General features: G+C 37.3%; 4 protein-coding genes across 6 annotated transcripts; all 4 read left to right on the top strand.

Annotated features, from left to right (window-relative positions):
* Positions 1–4980: 4980 nt before the first annotated feature.
* Positions 4981–9148, top strand: LOC145942712 (uncharacterized). Of its 2 annotated transcripts, none has more exons than XM_083049686.1 (3): positions 4981–5215; positions 7256–7446; positions 7547–9148. In XM_083049686.1, exons 1-3 carry the CDS (start codon positions 5196–5198, stop codon positions 7705–7707), a joined length of 372 nt encoding a protein of 123 aa, XP_082905812.1. In that variant the 5' UTR covers positions 4981–5195; the 3' UTR covers positions 7708–9148. The 2 variants fall into 2 exon arrangements, with proteins under 2 accessions (XP_082905812.1, XP_082905820.1); XM_083049694.1 differs by lacking the exon at positions 4981–5215 and adding an exon at positions 6814–6912.
* Positions 9149–9446: 298 nt separating this feature from the next.
* LOC145942597 (putative ATP-dependent RNA helicase DHX35) lies at positions 9447–18256 on the top strand. The gene is made up of 12 exons (XM_083049478.1): positions 9447–9624; positions 9893–10107; positions 15047–15226; positions 15425–15565; positions 15647–15809; positions 15901–16062; positions 16267–16413; positions 16508–16649; positions 16960–17246; positions 17444–17749; positions 17828–17981; positions 18055–18256. Exons 1-12 carry the CDS (start codon positions 9597–9599, stop codon positions 18179–18181), a joined length of 2052 nt encoding a protein of 683 aa, XP_082905604.1. The 5' UTR covers positions 9447–9596; the 3' UTR covers positions 18182–18256.
* Positions 18257–18558: 302 nt separating this feature from the next.
* Positions 18559–20645, top strand: LOC145942768 (ubiquitin-fold modifier 1). Of its 2 annotated transcripts, XM_083049797.1 has the most exons (4): positions 18559–18716; positions 18871–18930; positions 20196–20326; positions 20404–20641. In XM_083049797.1, exons 1-4 carry the CDS (start codon positions 18712–18714, stop codon positions 20472–20474), a joined length of 267 nt encoding a protein of 88 aa, XP_082905923.1. In that variant the 5' UTR covers positions 18559–18711; the 3' UTR covers positions 20475–20641. The 2 variants fall into 2 exon arrangements, with proteins under 2 accessions (XP_082905923.1, XP_082905914.1); XM_083049788.1 differs by lacking the exon at positions 18559–18716 and having other exon boundaries at positions 18827–18930; positions 20404–20645.
* LOC145942763 (uncharacterized) lies at positions 18937–20034 on the top strand. The gene has a single exon (XM_083049775.1). The coding sequence runs from the start codon at positions 18980–18982 to the stop codon at positions 19934–19936; it is 957 nt and encodes a 318-aa protein (XP_082905901.1). The 5' UTR covers positions 18937–18979; the 3' UTR covers positions 19937–20034.
* Positions 20646–21289: the final 644 nt, after the last annotated feature.

The following is a 21289-nucleotide window of genomic DNA, read 5'->3' on the forward strand; positions in this document are numbered from 1 at the left end:
AAAATACCTATTAAAAATGACTCGAATCCGCTTTGAACGTATGAATCCTACAAATGTCGCGTCGTCGGAGCGCCGCACAGAATATACCACGGTCAGAGGATAACAGACGAGACTTGTTGCTGTCAGTCACGTCAACGGGGAACCGGTTCGAGAGGCCCAGAGTCGAATAAACGCGCGATGGTAATCGCAATCGAGAGCGCGCGCAGAGTCGTGAAGCAAAGGGTTTCGGCGACGACGTCGTCGTTATCGGCGGCAACGGCATTGGTCTATTAATAATGATCGACCGGATATCGCGGTATCGAACCGTGGTAGATAGGTAGGTAGATAGGTAGGTGTACGGAAGGTTGAACACCCGCTGACCTGTGATAATCCTTTGCCGATTAGTTTCCAACTGTAGACAGAGGCGGCGCGGTTTTAGAACGGTCGACCGACAGGAAAGCCGCGAAGAGAGAGAGAGAGAGAGAGAGGGAGGGAAAAAAGAGAGAGATAAGGGTGGCCTAGAGAATGGGAGGATGAGGGCGGGATACGAGAGGAGAACGGGACGAAACGCGAACCGGTTGCTCGCGGAGTCCAAAAGGTGCGATCGGGTCAGGCCAGCGTGAGCACACGCGGCATTTTCGTATGATACACCGCCGCGTTGTGAACGCCACGCTGGATATAAAAGCGGATCAGGATATATATGCGTGGCGTATATAAATTATGTCTACGTCGATAAATTTATACCGTCGAACGACGGCTACAATAATAATTGCTTGATTAATCACGCCGCAATATAGATTAAAAAAATATTGGTCGGTCGAAGGAGATGTAGCGCAATATCTTGGAAACGGGCAACCTACTGTGACTTGGCAGCCAAAGGAGAAAAGAAATGTTTTATATATATCTTGAAGAAATATAGATAATATTCTAACAATATACGCGTCGCATACGTAGTTTTCAAACGTAGGAGTTTCCAATTTAAAAACTGCTAGTACTTTTTGACATACGACATTTTTATAATTATTAAAATGCCAATATGTGTAGGTATTAGTTTAATTTGAAATCTTCTTTTTGACAATCTGATTTTTCATATTATATTTTACATTTTAATAATTATAAAAATGTCGTATGTCAAAAAATACTAGGAGTTTTCAAATTGGAAATTTATGTATATTATACATACATATAAGTGTGTTATTTGTGTACTTTGTATCACGTGCCCCTCTTGTGTATCACAAAGATAGATGCCCACATAATTTGCATGTATGCCACTGTCGTTTGCGTGTTCCAATATTGTTGGAGATACACAAAGGACCTGTGGGAATTTGCTTGTACTGTTTAGGGTTAAGCCCAGTTTGATTCTACCCTACAGGATGCGCGCGTCCACGCGCTCTCTATTGATTCCATGACCCGAAGCGGCGAGCCAATTTGTCGAAGGGAAGCACGCTAGTTTCTTACGTGGAACATCTCGCGAAGAAAAGACAGAATATGAAGTTAGAAAACTAAAGCTATAAAAATAAAGATGTACAATTTTCTTCGAGACTTTTGTGTTAAATTAATTATAATGTATAATGATTAATAATTCTACAAGTATAATTATTATGAATTATTTTTTTAATTCTTTGAGTATCTCTCTCTTGTATATTATTTATCAAAAATGTACATTTCCTACAAAAGTTCTTTAATTTTTCTAAAAAATTCTACAGGTGCATCTCATTATTTTAACGTACGCATAATCGACTCAAATTTTTTATTCGTTTTCTCCTCGTCTCAATAGGATGTAGAAATTTAATAATCTACAACAAGAGAAAATCTATCTTTTAAAGAATATTTTTCCTCCCTGAGATCTAGCTTCTCTTGTAGTACATTACATGCTCTACATGCAAATTATTTAATAGGTTCCTTTACGCTTCACGCGCGCTTTCACGAAGACTTTGCATAGATCGTCGCGAAAACGCAATACTGTGTTCGTATCCTTGAGACGATATTTATTCGGGGCGCTATTAATAAGTGTATTCGTATGTAGGTTCCACTGGAAATACATGTCGACCACTGCCGGTATATTTCCATTTCTAATTCTGATTTCTCTCTCTCTCTCTCTCTCTCTCTCTCTCTCTCTCTCTCTCTCTCTCTCTCTCTTTGTTGCACAAGCGTAAGCGCGAGTTACCACTCAGGAACCTAGACCTGAAACTGCATGGCAAAGTGCACCTTAATAAGAGCGACGTATCGCCAACGCAAAGAGGAAATTTGGTCCAGCGAAATGAAAATTTAGATGTCCCGCACTGCTATCTTTAGCAGTCTCGATACTGCAAAAGCGAATATAGGTTACTGTCATCGGAATAGACCCGCGGTCGAGGCGGGCACATCCACTGACCCAGTAAAAACGGGCTCGCTCTTATCGAATCACCCACGACTCTCAAATATAAGCCCACCACCACGTGATGAAGCGGTTGTATCGACAGCCAGATAATTCTCAACATAATCAATGCAAATGTCGTTAATTTATTATGAATTATGACGGCTTGCCACAAGCGAGATTACGTAAGGATTCTAAATAAAAAAAGAAAGATACTGCCACAGATTTTTCTCGATGGAAACGAGGCAGAGAAAAAGAGAGAGAAAGGAGGAACGAGAACGAGAGAGAGAACGCGCAAAGATAAATTAAAGAGCGAAAAGGAGCAAATAGGTTCCATTCTTACAAATGCACGCATTGCGTATTCGGCATTGCTTTCCCCGTGAAAGTTTGGTCGAAAATTTCGAGCAAATCTATGAACGTCCGGATCGAGCCGATTTCATCGAAAGATGAGGCATCTGGCCACCTCGGCTCACCTGTACGACAGCTGCTGCTCGCTCTGGTTATCTTCGTGCTTACGTGGACTGCCGGCAAGTGTGCCAGAACAAAAAATGTATTTACGGAACGGACGAAACGGCACGCTGTTGCAAGCTGTACCACAGCCAAAAATTGCGCGCGTTCGCGATGACGATTAATAAAATATTCCACCATGATGTATAAATACTTCTAAAAGGAGAGAGAGAGAGAGAGAGAGAGAGAGAGAGAGAGAGGTGTGTGTGTTTATTAAAAAATATATTATCTGTAATATATTATCTTTAGAATAGAAATTCGTCTTCCGACATCTTTTTTATATTATGTTTTCATGGAAATTAAAATAGAATTAAATTTCTCTTTATATTCTCTGAGCTTTTTTATCAAACATTCGGCTATCGTTTATAATCAGTCGTAATCAATTAATCACCGAATTAATTACCATAACTAATGCGATTCGTCGTTAAAAAGCATGATTATTTCGAAAGAAGCTATTATATGTATATATGTATTTCTTCACGATATTCCCGTTTGCCGCGACAAAAGATTCCTCGAGAAAGCGGAAGCCCAAGGGACAGCTATACGTAACCGCAACCTGTTCCTAAAAAGAGATCGAATGCCCGTTCGAGAGGGCCGATTTCTCCGGCCGGCGACCGGCAACGCGGTTATTGCAGCCTTACTGTTGTGAGGGAAATCTCGCATTTATCGAGAGTTCGAGAGCAACCTGTAACATGGACATAAAGCCGGTGAGCAACACGATGCGCCACTCGTCGCGCACCTTTCCCGTACACCGGAAGTGCTGCCATGCCGCGAAACTTCTAGAACTTTCCCAAGCACGCAGCACGCCGAGCATAGGCAGGATCGTCGAACGCTCGAGTCTGGAGTTACCGCGAACGAGCGAGACGATTTTAATGATCTATCGATGCGGCAAATTATTCTACGAAACTCAAAATCGCGTATTCGCGCCGAGCGAAATGCACGATTCGTTCGAGTAAAAAGAAAATAAATAAACAAATCGCCGGAAGCGTGTAAATTTTTCGATGCTAAGCGAGTGTTGTAATTGTGGACGTCGCGGTAGGGAAGGGACGCGGCAAGATGAAAGAGAAGGGGAATCGTCGAGACATCGAGATGGCGTCGCTGCCATCGCCTGGTGAAGCGAACTTTGCGCCGCGAATAATTGAATGGCCGTGTTTGCGACGTTGTATTACCTTTATTTTCCCCGCTTTCGAGCGGCTTGTGACGTGGGTAGTAAATCGTAACATGTTTTCGTTGATGCTTTCGAACGTAATCTCTCTCTTTTCTAGCGTACTTTGAATTGACTCATCTACTCACCATATCTGTGCACACACAATCGTAACCTCGCTTTGAAGATAAACCTCTGCGATACCTGGGTCTTCCTGAAATTCCAAAGAAATAATCAATATCCTTAGATATATAGGCATTTTACTAATGGACTCCGATATTGTCCTCGTAAAGCTTAACAGGGGTTCAGAATACCTGCGAGCACGCGATAGAATCGCACGATAACGGCGGCAAAGACGGCGGGACACACTGAATAAGATATGAGAAACAAGGAATAAACGGTTCGTTCGCAAGAGAGACGTATCGATGTATAGGAATTAGGAATCGAACCGAATCCAACTTCAGTCGATTCAATTGTGGATACCGAAAAATGTTAACCTATCATATCAATTATATATCGCATTTACATCTTCACGAATAAAGAAATATCTTTCTACAATATAAAAAACTAATCCATTTTATTACTAAATGATGATAAATCAAAAATTAAATTAAACAACTACAAGTGCGAACGCGTTATATATTATTATACTTACTCTGTTTTCTTCTCTCGAGAACGCGCATTATTATACGCTCATTATATACCCAATAAAAGTATCATTATACGCGTACAATAACGTCGATAATAAAATATGAATACGACGATATCACACGATGAATACGCGATAAAGCGAAATAGAATTTTCTTCCTTGTTTCTTTTGCATTTCCCGTATATTATATTCGCTCGATTTCCTTTGTATAGAGAGACGCGAGACGCGAGAGCGAGGACGAGCGAGGCGAGGCGCGCGCGCGCGAGACGTCGACGCCGACTCGCGCGCCATCTGTAAACGAGCGGGAAAGAAAAGCGTTTGAAGGCCGCCGGCCCGCCGGCCGGGCCGGAGTCGCTCGGGTCTCGAGTCTCGAGCGAATCAGTGCGCGTTTCCCTCTGCCATTTGCGCGTCGGTACGCGGCAGCGGTGTTACCGGAATCTCCCGACGTGTGCTTACCGGTGCGTAGAAGAGACGCGTAACCGCCGTGTACGTTCGAGGTGTGCTTTTTACGGATCCGGTGCTGTTCCTGCGTGGATTTCTCGTGATCAAATCGATCGGTATGGCGGACACAGAAGCAAAGTGAGTATATACATGCGTCCACCGGTGCGTAAATACACGGCTATCGATTCGTTTCGGCTCAGGGGGGAAAAAAAATCGCGCGTACGGCGTCGGTTCCCCTTTGGCGCGCACGAGATCGCGTTTTCGGCCCAGGACGATCTTGCGTCCCCCGGGATCATCGTCGACGACGACGTCATTGTTGTTATTCCTCCTATTTCGTTCGCTTTCGAATTATCGGCGTGGATACTCGCCGGAGCCGCCGCGAGAAAGGTTGGAGCACGAGGAGTGAGGAAGGGGTGACGTGCGGTTCGCGCGGGAGGAGGACCGAGTGTCTCCCCCAGTGCCCCCTTCTCTCTTTCTCTCTCTTTACAATATCTCTCGTCGCGACGATATTCTCAGACCGATTCGCGGTACGCCTAACGATCGCTGGAAATTACCTGCCCTCGCCGCCTCGCGCGAACGCGTGCTCCACTTGCGGCGAGGTTTCATGGCGGCTTCGTCGTCTTCCTCGCGTCAGGGATCCTCTATATCTCTCTCTCTACTCCCCGTCCTTTCCCCTCGCGACCGTCCGCCCTCGCACGATCGAAGACGAGCGCATCGTCGCCGATCGGCGGCGGCCTCGTATTCCTTTTGTCCCTCGCGCTCCACGTCCACTTCGCTCGTTTGTTTACGTCGCCTATGTACATGACGTACATGCACGCGCGCGCATGTATACATACATACATCATACATATAAATCATGACATGCACATGCGGTGTTTTCCGCGGGAACCACCCTCGTCGAGGAGAGGACGAACAAATGCACGAAGACGATTCCTCCGTCTATCGGTTGTCGTTTGTCGTCGCGAGGCGACGATAGTTTTTTTTTTCCACGTTACTTTCTCTCTCTCTCTCTCTCTCTCTCTCTCTCTCTCTCTCTCGTCTCGGGAGAAATCGTCATCGTATCGCCGGTCCTTTCTCCGTCACGCACATCGACCTGAAACCTGAAAGCGGTCGACGACGTATCGATCTGCCAGCTCGCGTAGAATAGACATCCCCGACGATAACGTGGCGACGACGGCGATGCTTTATTGCGCGATATTTCCCGCGGAAATCCTCCGCCGAGAGCGAAGCACGGGATATAATCGATTAATCCAGAAAAAAAAACTTCCATCTTCGTGGAAAGACGCGCGCGAGAAAAAAAAAGGGAGAGATATCTGTATTATTTATATCCATCTTTAATCAATTATATATCAGCTTTCAATGCTGCTCTCAAGACGAATAATAGCGGTTAGGGATAACGGCATCCTTTACGTTCTACGCACGCGTAAAGAGAGCGATGTTGAAAGAAGGAATATATAAAGAGAACGCGTGTATATCGCACGTTATGTATACATATATATATATATATACACACCACAAGCACGATTCGCCACGCTGAAGCCTTCGGTGTGGATTGTAGCGAATGTGCGTGGAATGGTAGTAGTTAGTGTAGTAGTAGTACTATGGTAGTAGTAGTGGTAGTAATAATAATGGTGATGGTTGTGGAGCGGCCGGCGACGTGAAGGGGCGAGGGAAGGGAGGATAATATTAACCTCGCTAGGTGCCGCCACAGTTGACGGCGTCCCTGTCTCTATTTCGCTTCATTCGTCGCGTCATCCTTGTTGCTAGCCAGCAATGTGAAACGGCAGCAAATACCGAGGCAGAAGCGCGCGACCTGCAATTTTCAAACGGGAAATGTATATCGTGCCGGTTTTTTTTTGCGGTTTTTATCGCGGTTCAGTCGTAGTTCTTGCGTTACTATTATAAAAATAAACACAAAACGATTATTCTAATTACATTGATAGAATTAATCATGTTTGATGATATATTTCTATATCCAACAATTAATAATTTAATTATGATTTTCACCCATATGATTAATTGTTACTTTTATTGTTGCAATACGTTTCTTGTGTATTCGTATTAGAAAAGTGATGTAAAAGTTGCCGTTACACGTTTAACAATATAAATCTTTTAATTTTTTTTGTTACACGTAGAGCATTTGATGTATAAAACGTACTTATATATTGTTACTTGCAGGGAAACAAAAGTCACTACCCCTCAGAAGAAGGTAGTCGAGGAGAAGGTAGTGGAGGAAGAAATTGATGAGGAAGACTCTAAAGCATCTGAAAATGGCGATAGCATAAAAGAAACCAAAGAGAATGGCTCGAGCGAGGAAAAAGAGATTGATGAGAAAGAAGCAGAATCTACAGAAAATGGAGATTCTACAGGTATGTATTATTAAAAGATATTGCTCTATCGCATATAATTGGATTTGGAAAAAGAGAGGTCTGTGTAATAATGAATATATTTCTTTTTATTTAATTTTAGATGCTCCCGCCGACAGCTGTTGCATAAAGAGGAAATCAACAGCTGGAGCTGATGCAGGAGAGGATGCACCGGACGGCGCGAGTCCCGAGAAGAAGTCGAGACTCGACGAAAAGTGCGTCGAGGCCGAGAATAACGGCGACGCGGAGGAGGCCACGGCCTAATATTCTCTCATGTTTATTATTGACAGACCTAATCCATAGATGCAATTTTAATTACCGAGTGTGAAGCCAGGGCAGATCGTCTGTGCATTTTCAGAGAAAGGATGGCGAGCATATAAGAGCAAAAAGAAAAAAAATACAGAAAAAGGAACATTTAACGTTTATTGCATTAAAGACTTTCTGTGTTCAGGATGCTTGTGTGTCTCTCACAGTATTTCTTATCAATAAATTGGCAACATCGATACGAGTCCGAGATTTATCGAGAATTCATGATTACATGTGATTAATGTAAAGCTTAAACAAACCGTGTTCTCTCTGTACTGGCATCCACTGCATACATATTATATATTCACTTAGCGTTAGTGTCTTAAAGTAAGAAAATATACCGATAATGTTTAGAAATAATATATTTCTAATTCATCAAGAGAGACAAACGATAGTGCGATGTCTGGAAAATGGGTACATTGTGCAACATAATATTTCCAACTACTGCTAGTCCTCATTGTTTCCGACGCACAGACACACATATTGTAGCTTATAGACACACACACCTTGGACTATACATCGGAGATAGAATACAGATATTTTTCTGCGAATCAAAATACATTCCCGAAAATAGAATATGACTTGTAATGTTATGACTGTTCGCCGATGAGAAACTGTTAAGAGAGCGCCATTTCTATAGCTGGCATTAAACGTACGTATTTCAATGATATTTTATTTATGTAAACTGTAACTTTTACAAGAAGAAAAACTGGACCGTTTAGATAAACTATTAAGCATTAAACTCGGCTAACACATATAATGTGTTTAACGAATTTTTTTTTTTTTTTTTTTTTTCCAAGAAATCTCAAAAAGGTTTACCATAAATGATTTCTGAAATGTGTGTGATCGTTTTTAAGAAATTTAAATATATTTCTTTTTGTGTAATTTTTCTTACGAGGCGTGCAGTATACACATATAATTTGTCTTACCTCAATTTTCGTACATTGTACCTATGTATGTTTAAAAACATTAATGAATGAAAAAATTGATTTAAATTTTGATAATGACATATATAGAAAATTATAATCCGATAAAGAAATATCGCAGTTGACACAATCAGAAAATTATCACAATCTCGAAATTGATTGACGTAGTTAATTCAGATTAGCTATGATTGATTTATACATTCAAAACTATTAGCTAGTTGTCAGACAAGTTATCACTTTATTCCTTTTTAGTTGCGTTTGTGTAATGTTATGCTAGTTTCAAAAGTTCCAATATATTTATCGCTGAAGTATCTCAGTCATACAATAATGATTTGTATAATTTTGAACATTATTTTGCTTCACATTGTAATAAATATAATTGTCAATCAGTGGAGGTAATAACATTGTATGTTTAAGGTTTAAAATGGTAAAATGTGTTCAACAGCTAATACAAATAAAGATGGTTCTCTATATTTCGTAAAATATTATTTCCTCCTGTGTACAGATATGAGATTTTTCAAAAATATAATTAATATGACTTTATACATAAGAGATTGTTACTTTTTTTACACATCTATAATCTAGATACTTGATCAAATTATGCCGTATACGAAGAAAATATTTAGAATGTAATTGATTTATGTGACAGTGGCATTTGATATGTATAACAGTAGATTGTTTACGTTATTTAAAATTCGCGGGATGACTTTAAATGACGATCAAAAGAGCCATCTATCAGACGAGTGAAAACTTGCCATTGTAATTTAGACTTTAGACGTAAAGAAATACGTTAAGATTTTTACACAGTACTGATATACAGTTTATATTTATTTATAGTTTGTTTGAACAATTTATAATTTTTCGCTTAATAATATATAAATTTTCTTACATTGAAACACTGTATTTCAAACTCTTATAAAAATGTTTCGGCCGTGTTTCTCCAAACCAGGTGAGGTTATGTGTTGATCACATGTTTATTATAATTTCATCAAGTTATATTTTGTTTTTACATAAAGAAATATTAAGATTTGCGACGTATGTAATCGGTAAATAGAGATTATATCTGTATTGTCATTTCAAACAGATAATTTTGTACTTGAATATAATCTACATATGTAGATTAATAAAAATATATTAGAAAGTTTCATGTTATCTGCAATCTCTATAAGTCGTAAAGAAAAGACATTGATTACTCATACAGTAACTTCATTGATTAGGAGAAAGCATGTGGCAGGAGGATAAATCTGATATCGATGCCCATTCGTCAACACAATTTGTTTACAATGCGCATCATTCACTTTCACTTGACATGCAGCGTCAACGACTACCCATCTTCAAAAACAAAGATCACATTATTTACTTATTGGAGAAATATCAGACCTTGGTTCTAGTGGGTGAAACAGGCTGTGGTAAAAGCACACAAGTCCCTCAGGTGAGAAACTCAAATGTGTAGTTTATATCTTTAAGATAACTCAGAATCTGTAGTGTCATATTTATTATATTCGCATAAATGGCTTGATTTCTATAAATATGAAAATTAATAAGTTTACATAATATCTCATTAAAACAGTAGCAAAAAAAGAAAGAATTTATAATTTCTTTATTCAAATTATAAAATTCTGCAACATTCTTCAGTTACTTATTTAGCATCTTTAAAAGATGCACGAAACAAAAAGTTTCATTTTTTCAATAACATACTTTTTATGCTACATATTATACATAGTTATGTTATAGGATGTAGCATAACAAATATGTTATTGAAAAAAATGAAACTTTTTTTCAGCAACTCGTGCATCCTTTGAAGAAATAATTAACTGAAAAGTATATTGTAAAATTTGATAATTTGAATAATGAAATCATCACTTCTCTCTCTCTCTTTGTTGTCTTGTCTATATATATAATCTCACATGATATCATATCGTGTCATATTTGTCATCATCTGATATATCTTTTCACGCATTATTTCTAAATATTCTGAAGATTTACTACAAAATGTTATCGTACATCTTTCATTCATCATTGGAGATTATTATCCAATGTTAAGAAAGACAATCTATATTTATACAAAAAATATACAGAAACTAACGTCTATCATGTTGGCCTCAAACGACGTATATAACGGTGTTTGTTGTCATCGATTATTCACGCATCGTGGAAATAAAGATTCTTATCGTCGCCTCGTGGTTTTACATGCAGTAACTAAACGTGGCAAACGTCATCGTTAGCGACAGCATTTTCCTTTTGTATATATACGACCTCTTGACTACAAATGAAATTCAACACCGCGCGCAGAGGATATAAATAGAATTCTACGTAGGGGAGTGTTTTACGGATATTAGAGGATTTTAAACTGTAAGGAGAACATTTTAAACGCCAGAGAGATGGCTTTCGAAGATTTCAAGAGAGAAGTGCAAGAAAAGAGACGCTCCTTGCGATCAATTCTTATCGCGGTTGCTTCATCTCTCCGGACAGATCTCTCTCTCTCTCTCTCCCTTTTCCTGAGCTGTGCAGTGCTACATTTTGACGCAGTCCACGTCATCAATGTTCAGTGGGCGAGGCAAGTTCTCTCTCGGATTGGATTAGGAATAGCCGTGGGTCTTTAATATTGACCTATTATAGAATGGAGTGAAGCCCGTGATCGGTAACCGTGAGAGGTAACCATCTCCCGTCTTTCCTTCTGTCTGTCTCTCTCTCTCTCTCTCTCTCTCTCTCTTTCGTTCCCCCTTCCCTCCTGCCCCTCTCTCTTTCTCCCTCTTTCTTTCTCTGTGTATGTGCTTCTCTTTTCTCTCCGTTAAGTGTAGCGCGACCGCGTGGATCGACGATTATACGACGATCGACGACCTCTGAGAAAGAGAGGAAAAAAAAGAAAGACAGCCAGTGGCGGGATGAACACACGCGTGTCCGACTGCTTCGTGTCCCTGGCTCTTGTATACCGGATAAACCGAAAACATCGGCTGACGCGACGCCATAATCTGATCTATGAGGAAGCTCCAAGTGGTATACATGTGTGATAACGGGTTGCATTTAAGAAACGCAACGTGTTACGAGGCATTTCAGAATAACACGCGACGACGACGACGACGACGACGAGACGACGGTGGAAAATCCTGAGTGTGCATTCCTATGCGGAAAAAAAGTGGCATCTTCTTCGAGATCTTCGCGACGCGACGTCGAGAGAGAGAGAGAGAGGGAGAGAGAAAGAGAGACTGACTGTGACTTTAACTTTTTTTTCTGTTATCGCCGAGACATTGTCGTCGGTGTTTATATTAGTGAACGTCGCATCAAGTCGGTCTTTACGATGCGAAAAACGATTTTCTCAAAGCTATTAACGCTTTATTGCGTCGAGATGGAAATGTGACTCATCGAAAGGTGTCGTGGAATGTATCCGGAGACGAGGAGAGGACTTATCACAAGAATAATGCCCTGGCAATCGATCTGTGCCGAAGCAATGGGAATGTATATACTTTGACAAGATTTTCGTGTGAAAACGTGATGCACACGCAAGCCTGGAGTCTGCAGAGCATAACAACGCCGACTGATAAGGAATGGTAATTCGACGGTGACAATAGAATACATATATATTGTCTCTTCTATAAATTTAGATTTAGAAAAAAAAATAATTTAAATTAAAAATCTATTATGCTAATTAACTCGAGTAAAAAAGAAGAATATTAAGAGAAGTATAAAAGGCGATAGTGACACAACGACGCAGTTTCCGATCTCCTCCAAAGATGTATTTGCCGATGTTAATCAACAAGACATTCCTGGTGCTTCTGCTGCTATTCTCACTGTACTTCGTCGGGATGGATCTGCTGCTTTACTTGAGGGTGCAGGATTACGATGTGCGTCCGCGCGTAAACGACACCCGGGTTTCGCCCTATCCCTCGCCAATCCTGTGCGACGTGAATCCGATTTGCACGGTGACGGTGAAGGCTATGATGCTGGATCATCCCAATCATTACATCCTGAGTCCCCTGGCGAGCCTGGTGGACTATCTCCTGGGCATCAGTCGTCTCTGGACGTGGCTGACGCCAAACATCATCAGCGTATCTCACGTGGTTGTGGCTGTAATCGGCGCCCGTTACATCACGCGGAATTCTCTCTCTCACAGACGAGTGGGTACCGTCCTGTTCCAAGTAAGAGCCTGGTTGGACAATCTGGACGGCCACGTGGCCAGGACGAGGCTCAACATCGACGGCGAGAGATCGGATTTCGGCTCCATCGGCTACTTCGTGGACGGCGTTTGCGACGGCCTCGGCTGCATCGCCCTCGTGGTCGCGGTGTTTCTATTTCTGAAACGTAATTCCAATCGCCGCGCCGGCTACGAGCGACTGCCCGTTCGAACGTCATCCACGTCCAACAGTGCCGTCTCCTCCGTCCCGTTCTGGAAATCGCCCTTGTACAACATGCTGATGGTGGGCCTGCACTTTTCCCTGACGAGCGTCGCCTGGAACCGATACATATCCGTATATCAGGATCTCCTCGAGACCGACAGCAGCATCCTCCCGATCAGCCGGAAAGATCTCTACGACAGGCAGACCGTCGTCTTTAGGAGCCCTTCCTTCTGGGCGGTCGCGCTCGCCTGGAAGTCCTTCAACTTCCACGCGATGATGGATTACATGCTTCTGGCGATATTCCTGGATCGCGTCTGGGAATACGTTAGACTCGCGTGGTGGCAGTTACCCTCCGTCCTCTTGTTACTTGTTCTTATCAGCGAGTATCATTATATTAACGCCTATGCTTATGTGGAAGTATCACCGATGAACGAGAGCCTGCGGTTCTTCTCCTTATACGCGCTTCCTAGTCCATGACAATCTGTTTCTTGTTGTTGTGAATATTCTGTACATCTGTAATGATAATGATAATTATTCGATTGACGAGCTCATTCTTAAACCGCGTCCTAAATATTAATTTTTTTAAATTTATAATTATGTGCTTGTGTGTTTATTATATGAATTTTTTTTCATAGCTGTAATAGCTTTTTTTAATGTAGCTTTAAAAATTGCTTTAAGGGGAAAATTTTTTAATTGAGGAATATATGAGACTGTATATTGTCACGATTTTTTCGAATTTAAATAAATTATTTAATCTTTACTATTAATTGTACTCTTCCGCAATAATATTACAAATCGAAACGTCTTCGAAAACAAAATAATTAGAAAATTAACATATTGAAAGCGATTTTGACAGTCAAGAATATTATTATAATGTTATTTTACATTTTAATTAGAAATAAACATCACGTAGTAAATCGAAAAAAGTCTATTCCGTAGGACAAAATGTAGAAATTAAAGACTGGGAAAATTCGAAAAATACGCGACAAGTAAACTTATTAACTTATTTTATTTTATCTTTGAACAAAATTGTTCGATATATTTAGTAAAAATTAAGGTTTTATATGTTGTGTGTGTATTATTGATATTATAATTTTGTTGTTTTATTAATAAAATATATAATATGAATAATATAATATATATATCATATATAATTTATATAAATATTTAAATGTATATATTAGTATTATAAAAATACGTATAAATTACAAATTTTTCATATATATGTATATAATACATATATGATATATATTATATATTGTTATAAGTATTATGTATTCTTAAATCCTGCGCGTTATTTTCGTAAATGACATTGAAATTTTCATATGTATGATTTTATTTGAATACGCGTAGTATAAACAATTTAATATTTTAAACGAAAGCCAAGGTTCTTGCAAAGTAATTCATGCCCAACAGTTAAAAGTTTTTTTTTTACAATCGCATTGTATCTACATATATATCTAAATAGGTCAGTTATTGATTGCAGTTACGCATTTTTATCTAATCCAGTGCCAAGAGTGTTACCTAACTGCAGCACGAATAAACTAAACGTGCACAAAAACTTGTTACGTGTACGAGTGGAAAAATAAAATCATAAGTTTCGCAATACTCCGGCAATCAATGTCGTTAGTTGCGTTCGACATGTATAAGGTTTCTCGCGTCGAATTTTATTATTATAACGCCCCGATTCTTGTCTTGTATATTTTTATATAATGAAAAATGTACAATAAGATGTTTTTATATAAACAATCTCTGCAATTCGTGTTCATTTTGTGTGTTTCTTTCGCCTAAAAATTCAATATCCCTTGTTGTGATAACAGATTTTCCAGAATTACACAAATATATCTTTTTCTATAACGTATATATATTCCTTTCTATATAATAGTTAATTAACAATTAATTTATTTATACATAATAATATATCGTCTATACTTTAATATATATGTACATAAAATAAATTTTATATTTTTTTGATACATATAATAAAACGTCTTGAAACAAAATAATATGTGTAAACTATGTTTATTATTCCTCCAGTATCTTCTCGAAGCAGGATGGTGCGCAGACGGGAAAAAGATCGGCATCACGGAACCCAGAAGAATCGCAGCCACTTCCTTAGCGAATCGCGTGGCCGATGAACGCAATTGCATTCTAGGGACCACCGTGGGCTACTGTATACGCTTCGATGATTATACCGATGAAACGACCAAGATTAAGGTACAGCATCGTGAAACAAACACGATTTTTATTCGGAAGGATAGTTTCAATTCGTTGTAAAAGAATATAGTTTTTTCTCTCATACTTGCATTTCATATATAATTTGTATTATGATAAATTAGAATATCAGTGTGTATTTTATGTATATTACTTTATTCTGAAGAATACTGTAAGACGTACATTATATTATCTTTATAGTACATGACAGAAGGTATTCTTCTAAGGGAATTAATGAGCGACCCGTTATTAACAAGCTACTCGATAATAATCTTGGACGAAGTGCACGAGAGAACACTCTTGACTGATATCATAATGGGATTACTGAAAAAAATAATCAGGGTAAATTCATTGACAATATTTCTTGAGAGACCGTATGTCATCCTCGCGCAAAATTCGATAAATGCGAATTAATTGTTACAGAAACGGAAGAGTCTGAGAATTATCGTTTCATCGGCGACGGTTGACGCAGAGGAACTTCGAGACTTCTTCAACGTAAATACGACCAAAGACTCGAGCAAAGATAGTGCTACTATCATAAGTGTCGAGGGGCGATTATATCCGGTAGATATCTTCTTTCTGAAAGGTACACAGATAGACAGATAGAGCGCTATTCGCGACCAATTTATCGCTATATGACTCTTCTATTATTTAATTAAGGCTGTATCATGTTACAGAACCAGTGGCAAATTACGTTAACGGCGTAGTAGACACCGTTCTAAAAATACACGAAACGGAGGAATCGGGGGACATTCTGGCGTTTCTTACGGGACTCGATGAAGTTGATCAAGCCGTCTCTCTCTTGTTGGAACATGCGAAGCTTATAAAAGATGGCAAACGTAAGTGACAGACGATCGCGCAATCACACACACACACACAAAACTGATAAACCTGTTATCTTTTTAAGTAATATACTAAGTAATATACTTAAAATTAATTTCTTGATGCTATACTTGTACGATTACTCGACACTTTGTTGAATAAAAAAAAATATTTCAATATTAATAATTTTTTATAAAATTATTATATGCATTATTTTCCAGAGAAACTGCTTCCGTTACCAATGTACGGATCGCTTCCAAATGCAGAACAGCTGAAGGTATTCTGGAAGGTCGCTAAAGACACTCGCAAAGTTGTCGTGGCAACTAACATTGCGGAAACATCCATCACAATTCCAAATATCGTTTATGGTATATTATTAGCTGTACGCCTTTTTTCCTCTAGATAGTAACTCGCTACTTCTAACTCGATGACGTAACGTAATTGTGACTTTGTAATGCGCAGTAATCGATTGCGGTTTCGTCAAGATACCTTGGTTTGAAGTGGAAACGCAGACGAACAGCCTCGTTATCGTACCCGTATCAAGAGCTTCCGCCGATCAACGAGCTGGCCGCGCAGGTCGCGTCCGCACAGGAAAAGCATTTAGGTAAAGCAAGGAAACAAGCAAATACTTGCACGTGTTTCATATTTTAAGTAATTAAGATATATAATATAAAATATATAAATATAAGATATATAATATAAAATATATAAATAACAATCTTGCATAGGAGAGAGAGAGAATAAAGAAGGCCAACTATCGAGCTAAATTATGTGGATGTTATAAAAGCAATTTATTTATTGTATTGTACATTAATTAGGAAAATATATATATAATATTTTATTATATATATAATATTTTATCTATTAAACTTGTGATTATAGAGGCTATAATAAAATATTTTGCAATCTTATAGATTATATACAGAAGAGGCTTACACTGGATTGTTCGAGGCTACTCCGCCGGAAATGCAACGATCGGATTTAGCGCCGGCGATTCTACAATTGAAAGCACTGGGCATCGACAATGTGTTACGATTCAACTTTCCGTCTGCTCCTCCGAGCAAGAATCTAGTAATGGGATTAGAGTTGCTTTATGCATTAGGTGCAATCGACAATAATGGCGATTTGACGACACCATTAGGCTTGACGATGGCGGAGATACCTTTGGAGCCGGTACTGGCGAAATCCTTAATCATTTCTGGTAAAAGCAGCGTAATATTAATAATTATATTAAGTTTCTAGAGTAGTGCATAAAAATGCAATGTAGATAACGATGAAAAAAATCATTATAAATGTGTGAAATCAAAATTCTCTTCTCTAAAATATGCTATAATACGAAATTATAATTAACACAATAAATTTGTTATAATAATAAATTTTCGTTTATCGGGGCTATAGGTGAAATGGGATGTTCTGACGAAATCACAACGATATTCGCCATGCTGCAAGTTCAGAATGTTTTTATACAACCCGGCGGAGGACAAGCGGCTCTGAAAGCGAGAATAGCGCATCGAAAGTTCGAGGTGGAAGAGGGAGATCTTCTTACTTTGCTGAATGTTTATACAGCTTTTGAACACAATAAAACGCCCGCCTGGTGCCAGAAACATTTTTTCAATCACAAAGCTTTGCGGAGAGCCACAGAGATTCGCACGCAGATGCATAAAATGTTGAAACGTTTGCACATTTCGTTGACTTCCTGCAATGGTAGGATTTAAATTTCATTAAAAATGTAATCTCTATTAAATTCTGATTGAAAATATAATTATTGTATCTATCTTTTAGGGAATGTTCAACAAATTCTCAAGTGTTTGACAGCCGGTCTCTTTCCTAAAGCAGCATATTTACATTATACAGGTGTATATAGGACGGTTCGAGGTAACAAGGATTTATATATTCATCCAAATAGCTGCTTGTATACTCTGGAACAACCACAATGGTAAATACAAGAGAAATTTTTGACTTGTATCTATTAGAATTTTTATATTTTATTTGACTTTATCTTATTCTAGGTTACTGTTTTGCGAAATTTTGCAAACGAATAAAACTTATATGAAGGATCTAACTGTTATTCAATCAGAAATGTTATTGGAAGCAGCGCCACATTTTTATGAAAGTACATCAATTGAATCTGTTTAGAATATGAGAGTAAGCAGATGTACATATACAGTATTATAATATAATATGTAAAATTGTTGACTATTTATAATGAATGTAAAGATGTGATATGTTAAAAAAAATATATATCAGTATTTCTTAGAATTTTGTAGTTGATTTTGATGTAAAATTTATGAAATTGTATTTATTGACCTTTAATTCTATAATAATTATTTAATCTTTTCGTATCTCTCAGTTAATAAATAATTTCAAATCTTATGTGTTAGATTCTGTATTGCGTGTATGTATATAGATTTTCTGAAAATAATTAAAAAATTTCTCATAATATCAAATACTTGATTGTCTAACTATAGTTGTATAAGGTTGCCAGCAGCAGCGCTCGTGAAGCTGTCAGATTTCTAGATTTCTTATAACCAATGATTGTTTCATCCTGATTTTCCTAAATAGAGGTTAAGTCTTGTTGAAAGTTGCAAGCATTTACAAGTTTATAAATTGGATTGCATTTGGAGAACCGTTTATTATATTTTATACAATATATTCATTGAATAATTATGGCGTATGTATTTAATTAATTTTTTAAATATCAAACTACAAAGATATATAGCCAAAAGAATACATATCAGTCTTAATGAAACCATATGTTCTGTCAATTTGACATTTAAACACAAAGTGCAATGCAACATGTTGATACAAAATGTTATGTGTTCCAGGTCGAACAAAGTTACTTTCAGAATAACTCTCACGTCCGATCCCAAACTACCGTACAAAGTGTAAGTGGCCGTTTAGGATAAACTGCATCTTAATTTCTTACAATATAGCATGCAAGCTATCGGCTCTGAGATTTTTAAGACGATCGACGTGTTTTTTACGTTGCTGCAAAGTCCAGTCATTAGTGAACAAATGACTATGGAAAATATGTTACAAGCTTTTAATTGTGCCTATTTCGTTGAAGTAGCCATTAAAAAAGTACAGGCTGAAAAGAATAAAATGTTGACATTTGAGGAATATTTGCGTTCCAAATCAGAACGGAAATTATTTCCATACAATCAGAACATCACATGCTCCGATTTGGAGAAAGCTTGCGATAGATTATTAGAACATTATTTGAAGGATTGTTACATTCCCACTGAGATAGTAGACGAATATCTAAAATTGTACATTCAACATTTTGATTGCGATAGATTAAATGCTTTCTTGCATCAAGTAATGAGCCAATCCCTTGCAACAAATATGGTTATAGAGTCTTTAGAGGAATTAGGGGTACCGCTGTTTAACATGGAAGATGAGGCATTAATTATGACCTGGCAAATGGCTATAGCTAATAAAGATCAAAGTGAAGTAGCAAAATGTATAAACAAGATGCTAAACGATGGTCATGTTTCAAGACTGATACATTTAACGATAGAATCGCATAATGATATAATTAGAAAATTAATTATAGAAATTTTTAGTTCAAAGCTAATTCATTATGATCCCGAAATGTGCATAGCTTTTGTAAATACTGAGAAGAAATTACTTTTAAAATTACTTCAAGACAATCGTTTTTGCATAGATTTTATTGATGCAATATTCTATTTTGGTCGAAATATGTACTTGGTAAATGGAAAGTGGTGCTCAGATTTTAAATTTGACTATACACATCTTTGCAAGATAATGAAAATTTTATTAAGAGCTCCTCGTGTAATTTGTAAACTTGTGTACAATAGATTGTCTGCAGTTAAAACTCAACCAGATAGTGAGATATGGAATAATATTGAAACAGATATTTTGAGTTGACTCTTTGAATTTAATGACTTGTAACAACAAATTACTATTTTTGTATAATATTTGTAACAAAAAAGAATTATAAATAAATTGCTTCTATTGCAAGTAAATCTGTCTTATTACAGAAAAAAATATCACCACGTTCCTATATTAAGAAATATTGAAAAATCACATAAAAAAAATACGATTTATTCTTTTGTATATATATTTCTTTCTGCATTATATAATTTTCTCAATCTCTAAAGTAAGAAATGTATTTCATTAATTGCAGACTTAGCGTACCAGAAAGTACTCCATTTAGTGCTGTAGTACAATTTGCTGCTGAGGAATTTAGAGTGCCAGCAGCTACATCAGCCATAATTACAGATGATGGCATAGGAATTAATCCTCAACAAACTGCAGGTAATCCTTTTTCTTCTAATGTAATGTAATGATATATCTATTTTAAATATATAATGATCAATTGTATATACTTTCAGGAAATATATTTCTTAAACATGGCATGGAACTCAGATTGATTCCCAGAGACCGAGTTGGATGTGGTAAATAATTCATATAATATTGTATATTTATTTTGATTACATCTGCATATAGCGAAAAAAAAAAAATAAAAAAAACTTAAGGTAATGTGAGCTGAATATTATAAAATTGTATATATCACACGCGATTATATATAAAAAGTTACATGTATTCACAATAAAAAACATTCCATATATGCTTTCTGAATTAATTGGTGTAAAAATGCTTGTGCTTTCTATGAAAAGTCTATGATTTCAATCTAAAAAGATAATTATATTTAATAAAGATTAATAGATTATTATATTTTATACTTTTATAAAATATAGTGTGATTAGATGAAGGACACTGGAAAAATAGGTAGTTAGAATTAAATGTGATTGATTTTTTGATAAAAAGATTTTATAGCTGAAATACATGAATGGTATAAGACTGATATAAAGGTATATCACTATAATGATGATATAAAATTATTTAGACAGTGATCATTTACAGAGCGGAAGATCGACAATGTGACAAATTATCAAAGTGTCTCGTTTCCTATCAGATCTCCATCTCGTAAATTTTATGCTCTAAGAGATTGCGCTTAATTATTCGTACTCTGGTCACATAAATAGATTTAAAAAACTGCAAAATGGTTAAAAATCTGTGAATTGTAATTGTGCGAAATATTTAATATACGCGCACGAATAGTCGAATAAAAAAAGTTACATTAAAATATTATAATACTGTCGTATCTGTTCTCTTCATTCATTCATATAAAGATCAGAAGTAATGGACGATGTAAATGGCAGCAATAAATTTTAATGAATATATCTTATCTTATTTTTCATCTTTGACACATGTTTA

Source organism: Prenolepis imparis, unplaced genomic scaffold (genome assembly GCF_030444845.1).
Source record: "Prenolepis imparis isolate NDT839.2.m4 unplaced genomic scaffold, iyPreImpa1.0 SCAF_1, whole genome shotgun sequence".
Taxonomy (NCBI): domain Eukaryota; kingdom Metazoa; phylum Arthropoda; class Insecta; order Hymenoptera; family Formicidae; genus Prenolepis; species Prenolepis imparis.